The 18,844-nt window shown below is 33.2% G+C and overlaps 1 protein-coding gene across 1 annotated transcript in view; it reads right to left on the reverse strand.

The window, feature by feature from the left end:
* LOC143245312 (gamma-aminobutyric acid type B receptor subunit 1-like) overlaps window positions 1-18,844 on the reverse strand; it is a 51,107-nt gene that overhangs the window by 20,952 nt on the left and 11,311 nt on the right. Inside the window, 11 exon segments of the mRNA XM_076491509.1 lie at window positions 1,641-1,773; window positions 3,526-3,676; window positions 5,936-5,949; window positions 5,951-6,011; window positions 9,556-9,619; window positions 10,363-10,614; window positions 11,993-12,184; window positions 12,335-12,400; window positions 15,477-15,578; window positions 16,029-16,199; window positions 16,637-16,771. Coding sequence (XP_076347624.1) covers window positions 1,641-1,773; window positions 3,526-3,676; window positions 5,936-5,949; window positions 5,951-6,011; window positions 9,556-9,619; window positions 10,363-10,614; window positions 11,993-12,184; window positions 12,335-12,400; window positions 15,477-15,578; window positions 16,029-16,199; window positions 16,637-16,771 — 1,341 coding nt within the window.

Below are 18,844 nucleotides of genomic sequence, written 5' to 3' on the forward strand. Positions count from 1 at the left end.
TTATATAAACAGTGTATGAGTGTACTGTTTTATTATCAAGTTATATAAACAGTGTATGAGTGTACTGTTTATTATCAAGTTATATAAACAGTGATGAGTGTACCGTTTATTATCAAGTTATATAAACAGTGTGATGAGTGTACTGTTTATTATCAAGTTATATAAACAGTGTATGAGTGTACTGTTTATTATCAAGTTATATAAACAGTGTATGAGTGTACTGTTTATTATCAAGTTATATAAACAGTGTATGAGTGTACTGTTTATTATCTAGTTATATAAACAGTGTATGAGTGTACTGTTTATTATAAAGTTATATAAACAGTGTATGAGTGTACTGTTTACCATCAAGTTATATAAACAGTGTATGAGTGTACTGTTTACCATCAAGTTATATAAACAGTGTATGAGTGTACTGTTTGTTATCAAGTTATATAAACAGTGTATGAGTGTACTGTTTATTATCTAGTTATATAAACAGTGTATGAGTGTACTGTTTGTTATCAAGTTATATAACTAAATATTCATAGATTCTCGAATGGATAAAGCTATAGTTAAAATATACTTAGATACATTTTATAATCACTTCTTCCTAAGAGTCAGATTGGTTTATTATAAATGTGTTTTTAAGTTACTTGAAAACATTATGATGTAGTTAATACATTTCCTCGTTTTGAAAACTCGAACAAATATTTGTTTGACAGCATCTGTACAAATATAATATGACTGTACGTCCGTGTAAATACTGACATTCGCAGGGTGTGGGTGAATCTTCACAAAGAAAATGGTATAGATGCTCATTAGGGTTAATCGGGGATACCCACAAATTTTCTATTTGAATTTTGGGGTATTTTACAATTACGTATAAAGGATTTGTTTTGTTTTGTTTTGTTTTTAAATTTCGCACAAAACTACTCGAGGGGTATCTGTGCTAGCCGTCCATAATTTAGCAGTGTAACACTAGAGGGAAGGCAGCTAGTCATCCCCACCCACCGCCAACTCTTGGGCTACTCTTTTTACCAACGAACAGTAGGATTGACCGTCACATTATAACGCCCCCACGGCTGAAAGGGCGAGTATGTTTAGCGCGACGAGGATGCGAACCTGCGACTCTCAGATTACGAGTCGCACGCCTTAGCACGTATAAAGGAAGCAATTTTTCATGTCCTAAGATAACCTTTCATTAATCGCAGATTTACATTATTTCCGTCCATAAGACGTATACACCAGCTGGTCAAATAATATTTCAAAGAACTGGCGAGTTTCACTGGTAAATTAATATGTTCCGAAACGTAAATTTTTACCTTAAAAAAGTGCACCGTTTATTTGTTGAATTTCGCACAAGGCTACTCAACGGTTATTTGCACTAGTCCTCTCTAATTTAAAGGTGATAGACTAGTAGAGAGGCAACTAGTCATCATCACCCACCGCCAACTTTCTGAATAATCTTTATCAATAAAAATTGGGATTAATTATAACATTGTACAGCCTCCACGGTTTAAAGGGTGATGTGATTCGAATCCGCGAGTCTGGCACCCTAACCACCAGTCCACTACTTTACTGAAATTCATTACTAACTAAATATATATATATCTTCATCAACTGAATATAGTTGTTAAACAGCTTGTCCAGCGTTTTACCTCACATAGGTGTCCGTAACCGCTAGGACTGATAAATTTCCCATCGAGACCCAGAAGACAAACACATAACAGACAGATAATAATTCCGACTAACATAATATTGTTACACATTGGGTGTGACAGTTGAATATACCTGTAAAAAAACACAAAATTCAAATACATAACTGTTAATGACAACATACTGAGATAAAAACAGGAATGTTGAGTCTCATGTATGGTCTAATATTAAATAGGTATACAATCCGTTATAAAAAAGCGAACAAAACTCGCGATATCCTCATCAGGGAAAGAAGATACAAAAGATATGAACGTGTATTATTCAAGATGTATTTTAACTGAGGTATATATTACCATATTATTGTCTATTATTATATTCACAAACTATTAACGCGTAAAAAAATTAATTTTTGCATTTATTCAAAGCAAATTGTCCCTGAGTAGTCAGTTGTAGTCGCTTTTCTTCAGAGTGTGTGTTTTTATTATAGCAAAGCCACATCGGCTATCTACTGTGTCCACCGAGGGGAATCGAACTCCTTATTCTAGTGTTGTAAATCCGAAGACTTACCGCTGTCCCAGCGGGGGGACTGTTTTTAGAGAGAGAAAGATAACCAGAAGTTATACATTCAAATAGTAGAAAGTTAACAGTATTTGAGACCTAAGATCAGTTTAAATTCATTGTTTAATTACAATAGAACCCATAGAAGCATATAACGTTTATAATACACAGGAATATTGCTATCCTTCCCTTTATTTATCATATACAAATGTAACCATCTTCACCTTGACATACCAGAACAGTTCTATCATTCCCTTTATTTCTCACGTATAAATATAACCATCTTTACCTTAACATACCAGAACAGTTCTATCATACCCTTTATTTCTCATGTATAAATATAACCATCTTTACCTCAACATACCAGAACAGTTCTATCATACCCTTTGTTTCTCATGTATAAATATAACCATCTTTACCTTAACATACCAGAACAGTTCTATCATACCCTTTATTTCTCATGTATAAATATAACCATCTTTACCTCAACATACCAGAACAGTTCTATCATACCCTTTATTTCTCATGTATAAATATAACCATCTTTACTTCAACATACCAGAACAGTTCTATCATACCCTTTATTTCTCACGTATAAATATAACCATCTTTACCTCAACATACCAGAACAGTTCTATCATACCCTTTATTTCTCATGTATAAATATAACCATCTTTACCTCAACATGCCAGAACAGTTCTATCATACCCTTTATTTCTCACGTATAAATATAACCATCTTTACTTCAACATACCAGAACAGTTCTATCATACCCTTTATTTCTCACGTATAAATATAACAATCCTTATTTTAACATACCAGAACAGTTCTATCATACCCTATGTTTCTCGTGTATAAATATAACCATCTTTACCTCAACATACCAGAACAGTTCTATCATACCCTTTGTTTCTCATGTATAAATATAACCATCTTTACCTTAACATACCAGAACATTTCTATCATACCCTTTATTTCTCATTTATAAATATAACCATCTTTACCTTAACATACCAGAACAGTTCTATCATACCCTTTATTTCTCATTTATAAAAATAACCATCTTTACCTTAACATACCAGAACAGTTCTATCATACCCTTTATTTCTCACGTATAAATAAAACAATCTTTACCTCAACATACCAGAACAGTTCTATCATACCCTTTATTTCTCATGTATAAATATAACCATCTTTACCTTAACATACCAGAACAGTTCTATCATACCCTTTATTTCTCACGTATAAATATAACCATCTTTACCTTAACATACCAGAACAGTTCTATCATACCCTTTATTTCTCACGTATAAATATAAACATCTTCACCTTGACATGTGGAAAGCCCAGTTAAACAATAATAGTCCAATGGCCCAAATGATTCCAATGAACGAAATAACACACATGCTGATGAACAGACTCGAGGACACTGTTCTTAATGTATGTTTGATAATCGTACGGTCAGGGGGTGGCCGGCCATCTACAGGAAATAAATCAAAAATAATTATTTGTTAAGTACGGTGTTTCAACATTAACTGACATTTTTAAGGATTATGCTGCAAACATTACTGGATTTTTTTTTAACATGAGTTATTAATTAGGTATGTGAAGTCCAATTTATGTGTGATCCACCGGCATAGGAACTGGGCATGGCTTGATGCTTAATGTGATCAGACTTGGTTTATATTTGTCAGCCCATTACTGTAAAAACATGCTCTGCTGTAAGTTGCCATGAAGAAATAGCCCTTTCGGCGAAATTCGGAAATAAAAACCATTTTAATTTTTTATTTCATAATGCTTGTGTAAATAAAATCTTATTTAATTAGATATTTTACATAGATTATCATATTACAAGTTCAAAAATTTCTATAAACATTCGAATATTCACAATACACAAAAACTAATATAAGCCCTATCGTCAATTATCTAATAATAGTCGTCTATAGGAGGTCTGACATGGCCTGGTGAGGTTGCTGTGGCGTGACGTTCAACTCCCTTTTCGTTCGTAAAAAGTACCCTGACAGTTGGCGGTGGGTGATGTTGATTAACTGCTTTCTCTCCAGGTGTATCGCTTTAGTATAGGGACTGGTAGCACAGATAGCTGTCGAGCAGATTTCAGAGATATTCAACAAACTATCGTATACATTTTGGTGATTTAGGTTATTCCTTCTGAGATTCAGATGTTTTTCAAAATTTTGAAGAAAATTATGCTATAGACATCCAAAGCATGAATTTACTGGTTGTTAAGCAGTCAGTATAGAAAAGTGTTCTAATTCAGTAGAGACATTGTGTTATTTCACAACACAATATTTGCGATATATATCACAACTTACTGTTGTAACGATATAAATACAGTTGACGTGTGGCTTCCATCTGAAACGCGTGTTTATTTAAATCATTTATTGTGTTTTATTATATGTATCTTGATCGTATAAAATACAACACAATGCGTTATTTTTTATGCTCACAATGATTGTGTTATTTCTAACTTGAACTTGTGTTACACCGGAAACAAGTTGAGTCATCTGTAACACAGATTGTTGTTTTGTACTGATTTTAAGCGCCATCTAGCGTCTTCACTTAGAGTAATAACTCGTTATTTTGCAAAATAAATTTATTTTTACTGAGCTGTTAAATACATTTCGTTGGCTACAAGAAACACGAATATTTGTTGAACTTCTACAGATTAAGAGTACAGCACATTAATAAGTTTTCATGATGAATTTGTCACTCAACTATAGGTTTCATTCAGTAAAACCAACTTATACATGGAGGAGGGACATGTTCATTCGGATAAAACTTGTAACAGAAGTTTCTTACTATAACCTCGTTCACATAAAAAGTTTACAACCCACTTTTTCTGAATAATCCCTTGTACACCTACGTCTATAAATCATTTGAGCTGCAAAAGGATATCTGACATATAAGCCATTAAAACTGTGATTGTGTAACTCCAATCTGACGTGTTAGGTCGATCAGATGTTACTATTGTCTTTAAACTCATGGGTGTATACACAATGAAACCCATCATAATTGAATATTACAGTGACAAGAAGCTACGACTAAGATAATAAATGTATGTTCGCGAAACTGTCTCATTAAGTTTCCTGGATGGTTCACTCTCTAGCTGTACATTTTTTCACACAGAGTTGTATTTGTCAATAAATAACGTTAAGCATATGAACAACCCGCTACACAATCGGCTATTCTATGTTTTCTCTGCCCATTAGGTATCGAAACTTGATTTTAGCATTATAAGCCCTCGGGCTTATCTCTGTACCACCAGGGGATGCATACCAAGCAGCCTCTATTATTTCACACTTAAACTATAAACACATGCTACTTTTTTGATTTTGCGTGTTTTCAGTAATTGTGAATGTTCGAATGTTTCAACTCTCAAGTTCGTGATGACAAGAAACCCACTTGAAGTAAAAATGTACCTCAAGACGGCTGGTATGGGTATTAACATGTTAATACCTATGCCAGACATCTTGAGAATACAAGTTGTAGCAGTGTTAGTTATTAAAAGTTCCACGTCGAGTGAAGGTGTAATCTTACCTGATATGAACCACTTTTAAACCTTAACTACACATACTCAAATGGTAAAAATGTGTTAAATGTTGCTGTAAATATTAGAATTGTCTTTAATATTTTACAAACAGTAACTATAAATCACAACAACAAAGGATGTTTTCTAACATCTACTCAAACACGTATCATGTAATATTAATGACCTTACCTTTCCACTGCTCTCTTAAACCAGGTCAGGTTATCCATCTGGGTGTCGTAGTATCCCAGTAGATTATACTGACCGTCTAAAGATAGAACCATGAAGTAAATATGTTACTTATAAGAAGATTTAAACAATTATTTTCTAAAGTATTGATAGAAAATATTGAAGTACAGGTATAAACAATCATTGTTATCACATTTGTTTTATTTACATAATATGATGAAAATTATCTTTTTAAACACGTCTATCATACGGGAGTTTTAAGCCAACATGAAATAATATTTTTAGGGGGTGGTGGTGGTGGTATAATAAAAGATATTTAAAATCGATTAATACTAAAAGTAAGAATATTATATAATATATATTATATGCAGTACTGTGTGATTTCTTATAGCAAAGCCACATTAGGCTATCTGCTGAGCCTATCGATGAGAATCGAACCCCTGGTTTTAGCGTTGTAAATCCGTAGACTTACCGCTGCACTAGCGAGAGGCTATACAATACTACTAATGACATTTAAAGCCATAAATTCAATAATATATTATACTTTTCAACAGTTTTGCTATTACAATTAACCCTAAACATACTATACGTAGGCCCGACATGGCCAGGTGGTGATTAAAGCACTCGACTCATAACCTGAGGGTTGCTGGTTCGAATCCCCGTCAAACCAAACATGCTCGCCCTTTCAAACGTGGGGGAGTTATAATGTTACGGTCAATCCCACAGTTCGTTGGTAAAAGGCTAGCCCCATAATTGGCGGTGGGTCGTAACGACTAGCTGCCTTCCCTCTAGTCTTACACTACTAAATTAGGGATGCTAGCGCAGATAGCCCTCGTGTAGTTTTGCGTGAAATTCAAACTAAACCAAACATACTATACTATATATTCACATTAATTTAGCAATGTACTGTATAAAGGTGTACATCATGTATTAATTCTGACAAGATTTAAGATTTGTTTTTAAGTCAAGCTTTACAAGCCTCACGAGTAAGATAATACGTGTATTAGAAGCTCAGAAAACCATAAAGCCTTGCTTCCATTAACTCAACTATGGCCTCAAAGAAGGCTTACCTGAAGTAAAACTTAACATAATGCTTTGGGACAACATGGAACATGTTAGTTCATCTCAGCTGTCCCATCCTCCAAACTAAACTAAAAATATTAATGTACAAATTTAAAAACAAAACTTTAAAGCCAACCCTTATCACTCATATAGCTATCAAGCTTTCTATTAAACTCACTTATATTTACTGCCTCTATAACATCAGTAGGTAACCACTCCAAAGGTCAACCACCCTGTTAGTAAAATAGCTGTCTTAACTGAAGATGACTCCTACCTTGCCAAAATTTATATTTTTGTCACTAGTCCTACTGTTCTCACTGTTAATTATCAAACAAAAATGTTGATACATCATCAGTATCAGTTCTATTTACAATCTTAAACACTTCGATCTCTACCTTTTCAAGATAAAACAATTTGAGAGATTTCAACGTTTTCTCATGTAACAAGTCCTCTATCCCAGGCACCATTCTAGTAACCTATCTACGAACCCAATCTAAGAACTCAATGTCCTTCCTAAGGTAAGGAATCCAGACCGTCCAAAACTTTTCCAGCGTGTAATGTAACTTCCAACAGCTCTATTATTACTAGGACAATTTTTATCACTCCACTTCAAAAGAGGACATCAGCTGACTTATAATCGTGTGGTACTGGTACCTGTCCTCTTTTCAAGGACTGACAAAAACAGTAGTAAATGGCTCAAATGTCCAATCCTTAACTTACTTCAAAATCCTTGGGAAAATATTATCTGGTCCAGGAGCCTTATTGTTTTATAAACTTCCCAATTTGTTCTTAACTAGCTCGGAACTAATGCAGTCGTCTTGTGTGTGTGTTTTTTCTTATTGCAAAGCCACGTCGGGCTATCTGCTCAGCCCAATGAGATGAATCGAACCCCTGATTTTAGCGTTGTAAATCCGTAGACTTACCACTGTTATTTCTATTTATCAGCTGTTCAAAATTTATTTAGTAGAAACTGAAGAAAAAGTAAAAATTAATAACCATCTTATGATACAGAAAAATGAAACAGTAGTTGTAAATATATGTATTCTAAGTAGGCCTAACGAAATAAAATTCCACGTATTTACAATGTAATGTTTCGATCCTTGAAAGTTTTGACAAGTTATGATAAATATTTTATGATATGATAAAGATACGTTAGAAGCGTTGTATTCTCAGATTTACTGAGTAATCGGGTAGGAGCCCCAGAATAACTGGAAGCTCTGGAGGATGCTTAACTGAGTAAAACTGATTTCGCTTAACTTCGACTGAGTTTGAAAGAGACTGGACACACTGCGAAACAGTATTTTTCTCCAAACTCGTATGAATGAAGAACTCTCTCACTGACAAACAATAGATGCTATATATATGTAAAATCGGCTCGTTTGAGTTGAGAAAATATTTTACGTAGAAGAGCGAACAACGTTTCGACCTTCTTCGGTCATCGTCAGGTTCACAAAGAAAGAAAGAGGTAACTGACCGGAAGCTGACCACATGTTTGAAAGGGGCTGTGTAACTGAGTGTCGGAATGTAGAGGGCGGGCTTAGATGTTTGAATATATAATATATAATATTATTTTATTATTATTATTTATTATATTTTTTTAATATAGATATAAAGGAGTTCCTTTGTATTGGTTTATTTTGAGTTTAAGTTGTTGTATAAGTAAAGCTTCTTTAATTTTGCGTTTGTTTATGTTTGTTTCTTTATTTAGTATTTGAGTGTTTTCTATGGTTATGTTGTATTTATTTGACTTGCAGTGTTCGAAAACGTGTGAAGGTTACTTTTTATGTTCTTTGAATCTGGTTTCCATTTTTCTACTTGTTTCTCCAATATAGAAGTCGTGGCAGTTATCACATTGTATTTTATAAATAATGTTGGTGTGGTGTTTGTCAGTGTAGTTTTTACATAGTATAGACCTCAGTTTTGTATCTGGTTTTTGAATAAATTTGGTATTCACTGGAATGTTGTGTTTTGTTACTAGTTTTTGCCAAATGTTGGTTATTTGTCTGCTGATGTCGGGAATATATGGTATACAGCAGTATATGGTTTTGTGATTTTTGATTCGTGAGATATATTTACTTTTGTTGGTTGATTTTGCTTTCTGTCCAGGGGGGTACGTATAATGTTTTCTACGGTTTGTGGAGGAAACTTATTGATGTTGATGAAGTATTGTTTTATTTTGTCTAATTCATCGTTAATTTTATCTGGTGAGCATCTAACATCGCCCTCTACATTCCGACACTCACTTACACAACCCTTCCAAAGATGTGGCCAGCTTCCGGTGAGTTACCTCTTTCTTTGTGAACCTGACGATGACCGAAGAAGGTCGAAACGTTGTTCGCTCTTCTATGTAAAATATTTTCTCAACCCAAACGAACCGTTTTTACATATATATTTCTCTACAAGTGGGTTTCTCGACATTACTGATTACGGTCAACAAGCTTGTATACCGCAGAAAGCTGTTTCTAATGCTTCTTTGGCATATAATAGAAAGTTTGAATGTAATACAAAGCGAATTGTCTTTTTTACCAAATAACCCGTTAACATCTGGAAAGATTTCTTACCTATCATTTGTTCGACTTGTGTCAGAGCAATACGATCTCCCTTAGAAGAAAATGCAACACTGCCCTAAAGATAAAAGAAAGGTTTGTTTTCCTACAGTTCCATAAGATATTCTTACTGTTTCAGGTTATATTAAGTACAACGTACTACGTGATATTGTCTCCTCACAGTTTAATATCGAATGTGATCCAAAGTATTCGATTTCATTTCTTTAAAACCTTATTGTCTTCACAGTATCTCTACTATAATAAAAAGTCGTGAAATGCAAGGAAAACTTATTTTCAAATGGACCACACTTAAAAGAGATGATTATATTTTAATGTTTATACATATACGTGTGTGTAACTTATAAAACCTAAAACCTTCTGAAAATTCAAGACTGAATACACACATATATATATAAATATCAATTCATTTTTTTCTACTTTCCTTCCTTATTTAATGTTATAATTATCTGATTATATCAAACATGTGTTGTTGCAAAACAACCCCAAACTAGTCATTGGTTTCCTTTCACTAAATATTTATTATTTCTTTATACGTACAAATATATATTCATCTTTATAAATCGCTTACAGAGTATATTGAGAACTATTCTACGTATAACGAACGAAACACATCAGATGGCGTTTGAAATTAACGAAATATTTTCGGAAATATATCTTATTTTTCTTTTCAATAGAATAACTGTTATGAAGAAACACAGAAGTGTCTTAACACGCAAGTGGTGAGTTCAACACACACGCAGTCAGACGACATTTGTATCAATCATACTTAGTATAAATTAACAAAACCTAATAGATGCTTACCGAAACGCCCAGAAACTGGGTCGAGTTCATGGCTGAATAAATTTCTTGGGCGATTTTCGAGTTTTCATATGTAAAATCGTCCAACGATATGCCCATTTCAGACAGTCTCTTTATGGTCTTGTTTAAGGCGAGCGCTACAGCCCACACTGCATCGTACGCTAGTGGCGCCTCCTGGTGTCCCTCTGGTAGTCGATCAACGTAACCGAACTCCACTAAAGCTTCTTTGTAGCGTCTAAGGAAGTCTTTGGACGTCTGTAATTATAGTTCCACAAATGAAGGCAAACAAACAAAATACGTCTAAGGAAGTCTTTGGACGTCTGTAATTATAGTTCCACAAATGAAAGTAGCGTCTAAGGAAGTCTTTGGACGTCTGTAATTATAGTTCCACAAATGAAAGTAGCGTCTAAGGAAGTCTTTGGACGTCTGTAATTATAGTTCCACAAATGAAAGTAGCGTCTAAGGAAGTCTTTGGACGTCTGTAATTATAGTTCCACAAATGAAAGTAGCGTCTAAGGAAGTCTTTGGACGTCTGTAATTATAGTTCCACAAATGAAAGTAGCGTCTAAGGAAGTCTTTGGACGTCTGTAATTATAGTTCCACAAATGAAAGCAAACAAACAAAATACGTCTAAGGAAGTCTTTGGACGTCTGTAATTATAGTTCCACAAATGAAAGCAAACAAACAAAATACGTCTAAGGAAGTCTTTGGACGTCTGTAATTATAGTTCCACAAATGAAAGTAGCGTCTAAGGAAGTCTTTGGACGTCTGTAATTATAGTTCCACAAATGAAAGTAGCGTCTAAGGAAGTCTTTGGACGTCTGTAATTATAGTTCCACAAATGAAGGCAAACAAACAAAATACGTCTAAGGAAGTCTTTGGACGTCTGTAATTATAGTTCCACAAATGAAAGCAAACAAACAAAATACGTCTAAGGAAGTCTTTGGACGTCTGTAATTATAGTTCCACAAATGAAAGCAAACAAACAAAATACGTCTAAGGAAGTCTTTGGACGTCTGTAATTATAGTTCCACAAATGAAAGCAAACAAACAAAATACGTCTAAGGAAGTCTTTGGACGTCTGTAATTATAGTTCCACAAATGAAAGCAAACAAACAAAATACATTAAAACTCATCAGCGAAGAAAAGTTTTAAAAATGGATAAAAAACAATAAATTAACCAATTACACTCAGATGTATAACTTCGTGAACTGTAGTCTTTTTTTTTTTATCGAAATAAAATAATTTTCGTTATCATTAATTAAACAGAGGTTTGAATATATTTTAAAGATAATTATACATGAAATAAAATATTAATATTTGGCCTGTTACATTATTTTGCAAATAATATTTTTGGTAATACAAGACGAACTGAGTGAGAGACGCCGTTCTGAGGTTTGTTTAACAATATCTCTGATTAAACATTCTGTTAGAAAGGTACGCCATTGCTCACGAGAAAAGGTCAGTGTGGATCAAAACAGGTTAATTTTCATTGTTTAAGCTCTAAATACTTCAAAACAGTTTTTCATACAATATTTATCACTAATTTGTATTTACACTGTAGCTTTATTGAGACATTTGAATTTTTGGTGTTTTCGTTATGTTAAATCCACGATAAGTAAGTGTTACTGACCATTCCAGAAATAGTATGTTCACTTCCCTGGTTCAACATCAACGCTTCCGTCGTGAAGTGGCCTTCAAGTGCTTCCTTCATCTGTTCGACGCTACAGTTGTATCCACGTTCTTGAATGGTGTACCAGTCGTCTTCGTACCAACCAATAAGAAACCACACGTACTGCTTCCCGTAAACTTTTTGTTTATAAGCCTAAGTATTAGGGTCGAGAATATTCATACCATTATCAAAAACAGAAACACGAACTTCATGATAATGTTTACCATTTAAAGGGTATTATCAAAGAACTAGATAGTTCATACATAGGTAAATGTATTAAATTTCGGAGTACAGAAAACTCACCTCACACAGAACTCTCCTAGCGGCAGCTCCATAAAACATTCCGACAATTATTCGTGCATCCTGCCTCTAAAGAAATCATTATTTGTTATTTTAAGGACTGTATTGATACAGCTATTAAAAATCATGTTTACATGTAGCTTAAAACATTCAGTTGATTAATCACAGAATGATCCTAGTTTGATAATTAACATTCAGTTGATTAATCACAGAATGATCCTAATTTGATAATTAACATTCAGATGATTAATCACAGAATGATCCTAGTTTGATAATTAACATTCAGTTGATTAATCACAGAATGATCCTAGTTTGATAATTAACATTCAGTTGATTAATCACAGAATGATCCTAGTTTGATAATTAACATTCAGATGATTAATCACAGAATGATCCTAGTTTGATAATTAACATTCAGATGATTAATCACAGAATGATCCCAGTTTGATAATTAACATTCAGATGATTAATCACAGAATGATCCCAGTTTGATAATTAACATTCAGATGATTAATCACAGAATGACCCTAGTTTGATAATTAACATTCAGATGATTAATCACAGAATGATCCTAGTTTGATAATTAGCATTCAGATGATTAATCACAGAATGATCCTAGTTTGATAATTAACATTCAGTTGATTAATCACAGAATGACCCTAGTTTGATAATTAACATTCAGATGATTAATCACAGAATGATCCTAGTTTGATAATTAGCATTCAGATGATTAATCACAGAATGATCCTAGTTTGATAATTAACATTCAGATGATTAATCACAGAATGATCCTAGTTTGATAATTAACATTAAGATGATTAATCACAGAATGATCCTAGTTTGATAATTAACATTAAGATGATTAATCACAGAATGATCCTAGTTTGATAATTAACATTCAGTTGATTAATCACAGAATGATCCTAGTTTGATAATTAGTTTGAATTAAACGAAACTGCCACACCACAGATGTTAAACATTTAACCCCCAAAGTATCAATTGTTTGCATATCATGAATAGCTATTCCCTAAATTATCGATTGGTTTTCATAACGTTCGCGAAAATTTAACCCTCAACTGGCCAGTTTGTTTAAATCTACGGTTAACCCTCAAATTACCGATTCTTTCTTAAATATTATGAACAGCTAATCCATAAGTAACCAATTATTTAAATACTGTGAACATTTAACCCTTAAATTATCAATTTATTTACATACTGTAAACAGTTAACCTCTAGATTACCAACTTCTTTACATACTGTGAACAGTTAACCCTTGAATTACCCGTCTGTTTACATATTGTTTACTAATGTAAACTACTGTTATACCTTATTGAATTATTTTATGTTTTTCCTTATCACATTGTTAATTGTAAATAATTAACCCAAAATACCGAGTAGACTGCAGAGTTCACATATTAATCGTGACCCTATAATCAACAAAGTAATAGACGAATAAATAATATTACAAATCACTTTAAAATGTAATGGTGTCCTTATTGGCAACTGTAGATTTAAAACTCTCCAATTACTTGGATATTATCTCCGAATGTAGATAACACCTGAACGCATGTAGTAACAATAACATCGTATCATATACTCCTGTTTCTAAATTTATATGACCAGTTTGTTTGTTTGTTTTTGAATCTCGCACAAAGCTACTCGAGGGCTATCTGTGCTAGCCGTCCCTAATTTAGCAGTGTAAGACTGGAGGGAAGGCAGCTAGTCATCACCACCCACCGCCAACTCTTGGGCTACTCTTTTACTACCGAATAGTGGGATTGACCGTCACATTATAACGCCCCCACGGCTGAAAGGGCGAGCATGTTTGGCACGCTGAAGTGAGATAAAATGAAAATGTTAAAGTTTAGTCTTTCGTTCCAACAGTACTATTACTTATTAAATAAATATATTTCACTCAAATAACACGTCCAAATATTGAAACGTGGAATTCCTAGCTTTCAGTACTACGTAATGTAAAAAGAAAAACATTTTAAAGAGCTTACACCAACAAATGTGAATGTATGAGTGGTTGGAACTTTCTTGATTGTATATCTAGATTATTATGACAGTGATAGTTTTAACTGTCGTTTATTGTGAAAGTACTAGTGATCAAAACCATCATTGCTTTACATTTTCAATGTTATGAAAGTCAACAATTTTGCTACTTTATATTTTGAATATAGTTATCTCTGATTTCGCATACACAGATCGTGTCCTGTTCTTCTTAAATCTATTGTTCAGTTAGGCACAAAAACCATTTGACAAGGGGATCTGTAGACCTGCACAATTTGTTTTGTGTTTTGAATTTTGCACAAAGCTACTCGAGGGCTATCTGCGCTAGCCGTCCCTAATCTAGCAGTCTAGAGGGAAGGCAGCTAGTCATCACCACCCACTGCCAACTCTTGGGCTGCTCTTTTACCAACGAATAGTGGGATTGACCGTAACATTATAACGCCCCCACGGCTGAAAGGGCGAGCATGTTTGGCGCGATGGGGATGCGAACCCGCGACCCTCAGATTACGAGTCGAACGCCTTAACACGCTTAACCATGCCGGGCCTTTAGAAGAAGAACTGGAGAGATCTTGAATCACGACTTAACATATGGAAACATATTTTAATTATCAGAATGTTAAAAAATAAAGAGATCATAATCTCTAATCATCGTTAAAATTTTGTAAAGTTGTTGTTTATGTTTCTTTTCAAATCAGAACAACAACTTATAACTCACAAAAGCAACAACAACTGTGGTATGTGAAGACAATGTAGAACTGTAGCGCAACTTCCAAGTTAATTTCACTGTATTACATAAGTGTATTTTCTCTTCCAGTTAAGACACAAACATTAAACAAGATGAATCTTTTTTGTACATTTTATGTTTTTATAATATATAAGAAGTTTCTATTTGAATTTAATGAAGAAGCATTGTAATCTTTGTCTCTAATCATCAAAATTCAATAAAATATTCAAAGACATCTAAAGTTTAGTTACGTATTTATTTCTAAATATCTAAAGTTAGATGTGTTTCCATGAGTGAAAAAATATATAGATACTATGATATTTAGTATATAATAATAATATATAATTTTTATTATTATTAATTTATTTCTGGCATTGTTTTATTCATATACGTAATTTGTTTTTTTACCACCAGGTTTCTGACAGCATCTGTTGGATCGGTAAGGAAGCTCTGTCTGGTAACAATCTCGATCCCAGCTATCTTGCATCGTTCTTCTAGGTCCTCGCCAGTCTTGACAGAAACAAGTATGTATTATTTCATATAAAATATTAATATCTAAGTAGAATAATAAATGATGTAATAATGTTCAAGCTACATATAAAGTGAACTTCCACGGACGTTGATCAGAGCGTTGATCTACGTAAAATAAGTTTGGGGGAAGAAAGGGAATATTTTAACCTTCTGAATATTTCATGAACGACCTGACGCACTAACCATGAATTTTCATTTAAAATTCCTCATTTTAAATAAAGGCAGATATATATATATATATAATTAAAAAGGCAGAATTTATTTAAGCGTTTTCAATTAAATACTGTAAAAAAAGTAGTCGATTTAGTTTCATATGGAAACTACAACAAAAAACATCGAGGACAACGCCCGACGTAGCAGCGTTCATTATTTCTTCTTCTTGTTTCTTTAGTAGTATATTTTCAACTCAAGTAATTCTGTTTTACTCACTGACATAAACACTTCCTCTGCTTCCTGAATTATAGCAATCCGAGACCAACTGAACTTTTCAAATAATCTAATTCTAGTCGGGTTATGAATTGTGGCTGAGGGATGAGTTCGGAAGAATGTCGGGAAACGTTTCCGGTTTGAGAGGGCTGGAGAACTGGAGCCATAGGAGACCTAAAATTATATCAATTTTATATTCAATTATTCTTCTCCTTAAGAAAATCAATAACAAACATTTTGAACCAAAACCAAGTCTTTTTTTTTAATGGCAAGTTGTGGAAAAGATCAGTTGAAAATTATATTACGAAGAAAAGACTACACCATGTTTTTATTCTTTAACAAATACTCCAAAGACATTTTTTCACGTGTTATTTAGAAAAACATTGTACGCCTAAAGAAAATACTTCTCTAATTCAGTCGTTTCGTCCTATAATTGTTTTATATTTGATTTAAATGGATCTTTTCAAGGTAACTCGCTTCACACTTTAAGATTACTTACAGAAAATACAAATATTCTGAAAAAAACAACCCAAAAAACAACAAACAACAACGCTATTACACAATGTAAGTTTAATAGCATGTTAATAACAATAATAAATCAGTGAACATACCACAACCAAGTTCCACATTCTCGCAGCTTCGGCGACAGTAGAGCAGACGATACTGCAGCCGCACAACAATATCGGTTTAATTGGCAAGTTGTAAAGAAGATCATAGAGGGCGTTTGCGCCAAGTCCTGGATTGCACTGTTAACAAAAATAATATGTTTATATTATGGATTGTTTTAGATGACAAAAAAAAAACAAAAACGATTTAACAACAAGAACTGAAAAAAAGATTTTGAGAATTTACTGTCATACATCTAATGCCAAAATCTATAAAAAGAAAACAAGTAGCAATTTTACTGAGTGATTTCAAATAGTTATTTATTTCATTGAAAAGTACACACGAAATTATAACTTATTGTAGTACTTGTTATCTTTACTAATAATGTTCAAAATGCCTTGAATGTGCAGTTATACACATTAACAGAAATGGATAAGAATTCTAATTGTAATAGTATAGGTTTTTCCACACAATGCTAGAATAACCTTATGGGGTAAAAGTTTAAAAGATATATAATGAAGCAAATGAAAATAAATTATACATGTGGCTGAGTTAATTAAATTATACATGTGGCTGAGTTAATTAAATTATGCATGTAGCTGAGTAAATTAAATTATGCATGTGGCTGAGTTAATTAAATTATGCATGTAGCTGAGTTAATTAAATTATACATGTGGCTGAGTTAATTAAATTATGCATGTAGCTGAGTTAATTAAATTATGCATGTGGCTGAGTTAATTAAATTATGCATGTAGCTAAGTTAATTAAATTATGCATGTGGCTGAGTTAATTAAATTATACATGTGGCTGAGTTAATTAAAGTATACATGTAGCTGAGTTAATTAAATTATACATGTGGCTGAGTTAATTAAATTATACATGTAGCTGAGTTAATTAAAATATACATGTAGCTGAGTTAATTAAATTATACATGTGGCTGAGTTAATTAAATTATACATGTGGCTGAGTTAATTAAATTATGCATGTAGCTGAGTTAATTAAATTATACATGTGGCTGAGTTAATTAAATTATGCATGTAGCTGAGTTAATTAAATTATGCATGTAGCTGAGTTAATTAAATTATACATGTGGCTGAGTTAATTAAATTATGCATGTAGCTGAGTTAATTAAATTATACATGTGGCTGAGTTAATTAAATTATACATGTAGCTGAGTTAATTAAAATATACATGTAGCTGAGTTAATTAAATTATACATGTGGCTGAGTTAATTAAAGTATACATGTAGCTGAGTTAATTAAATTATACATGTGGCTGAGTTAATTGAATTATACATGTGGCTGAGTTAATTAAATTATGCATGTAGCTGAGTTAATGTGTTTTTTTTTATCTCTCTCTTTATCGCAATTAACTGTAGTACGTGACTTTGATTTCAGAGGTTAAGTCGTGATATTATTGTTTCTTAACTTTCAGAACTGTGGTAAAAATACCATTGGTAACTAATTAAAGTTATTTATCACTAAAATTTATCAAACTTTCAATTTTCTAATGGCACTTTATATTACATCGACTAAAACTCCATATGATAACGTAATGTAACATGTACATGTTGGATACCTCAGCACCATATAATGTTAAAATATCCTTCCACTAATTCTCATGTGTTGCGACATAAATAAGATTTCTGAAAAATTAACACTTAATCAAGTTAGTAGTTATTTTACCGGGTCCCGGCATGGCCAAACGTGTTAAGGCGTTCGACTCGTTAGCTGAGGGTCGCGGGTTCGAATCCCCATCGCAACAAACATGCTCGCCCTTTCAGCCGTGGGGGCGTTATAATGTTACGGTAAATCCCACTATTCTTTGATAAAAGCGTAGCCTAAGAGTTAGCGGTGAGTGGTGGTGACAAGCTGCCTTCCCTTCAGTCTTACACTGCTAAATTAGGGACGTCTAGCACAGATAGCCCTCGAGTAGCTTTGTGCGAAATTCAAAAACAAAACAAGTTATTTTACCAAACCCTCTTTCCTGCTTATAATACCCTCCAGTCATTCCATTTAACCCTATTCGAATTGGAGAGCGCCTTACAAATATCAAGTGTACGCCTCCATATCAGAAATAACAGTTTAAGTAAAAATAATACTTTTAACCTTTAATCAGCAATTTTTAATTCATACTATCTTCGAATTGTTGTTGTTTTTGAATTAAGCACAAAGCTAAACAATGGGCTATCTGTGCTCTGCCCACCACGGGTA

Source organism: Tachypleus tridentatus, chromosome 2, assembly GCF_004210375.1.
Source record: "Tachypleus tridentatus isolate NWPU-2018 chromosome 2, ASM421037v1, whole genome shotgun sequence".
NCBI lineage: Eukaryota > Metazoa > Arthropoda > Merostomata > Xiphosura > Limulidae > Tachypleus > Tachypleus tridentatus.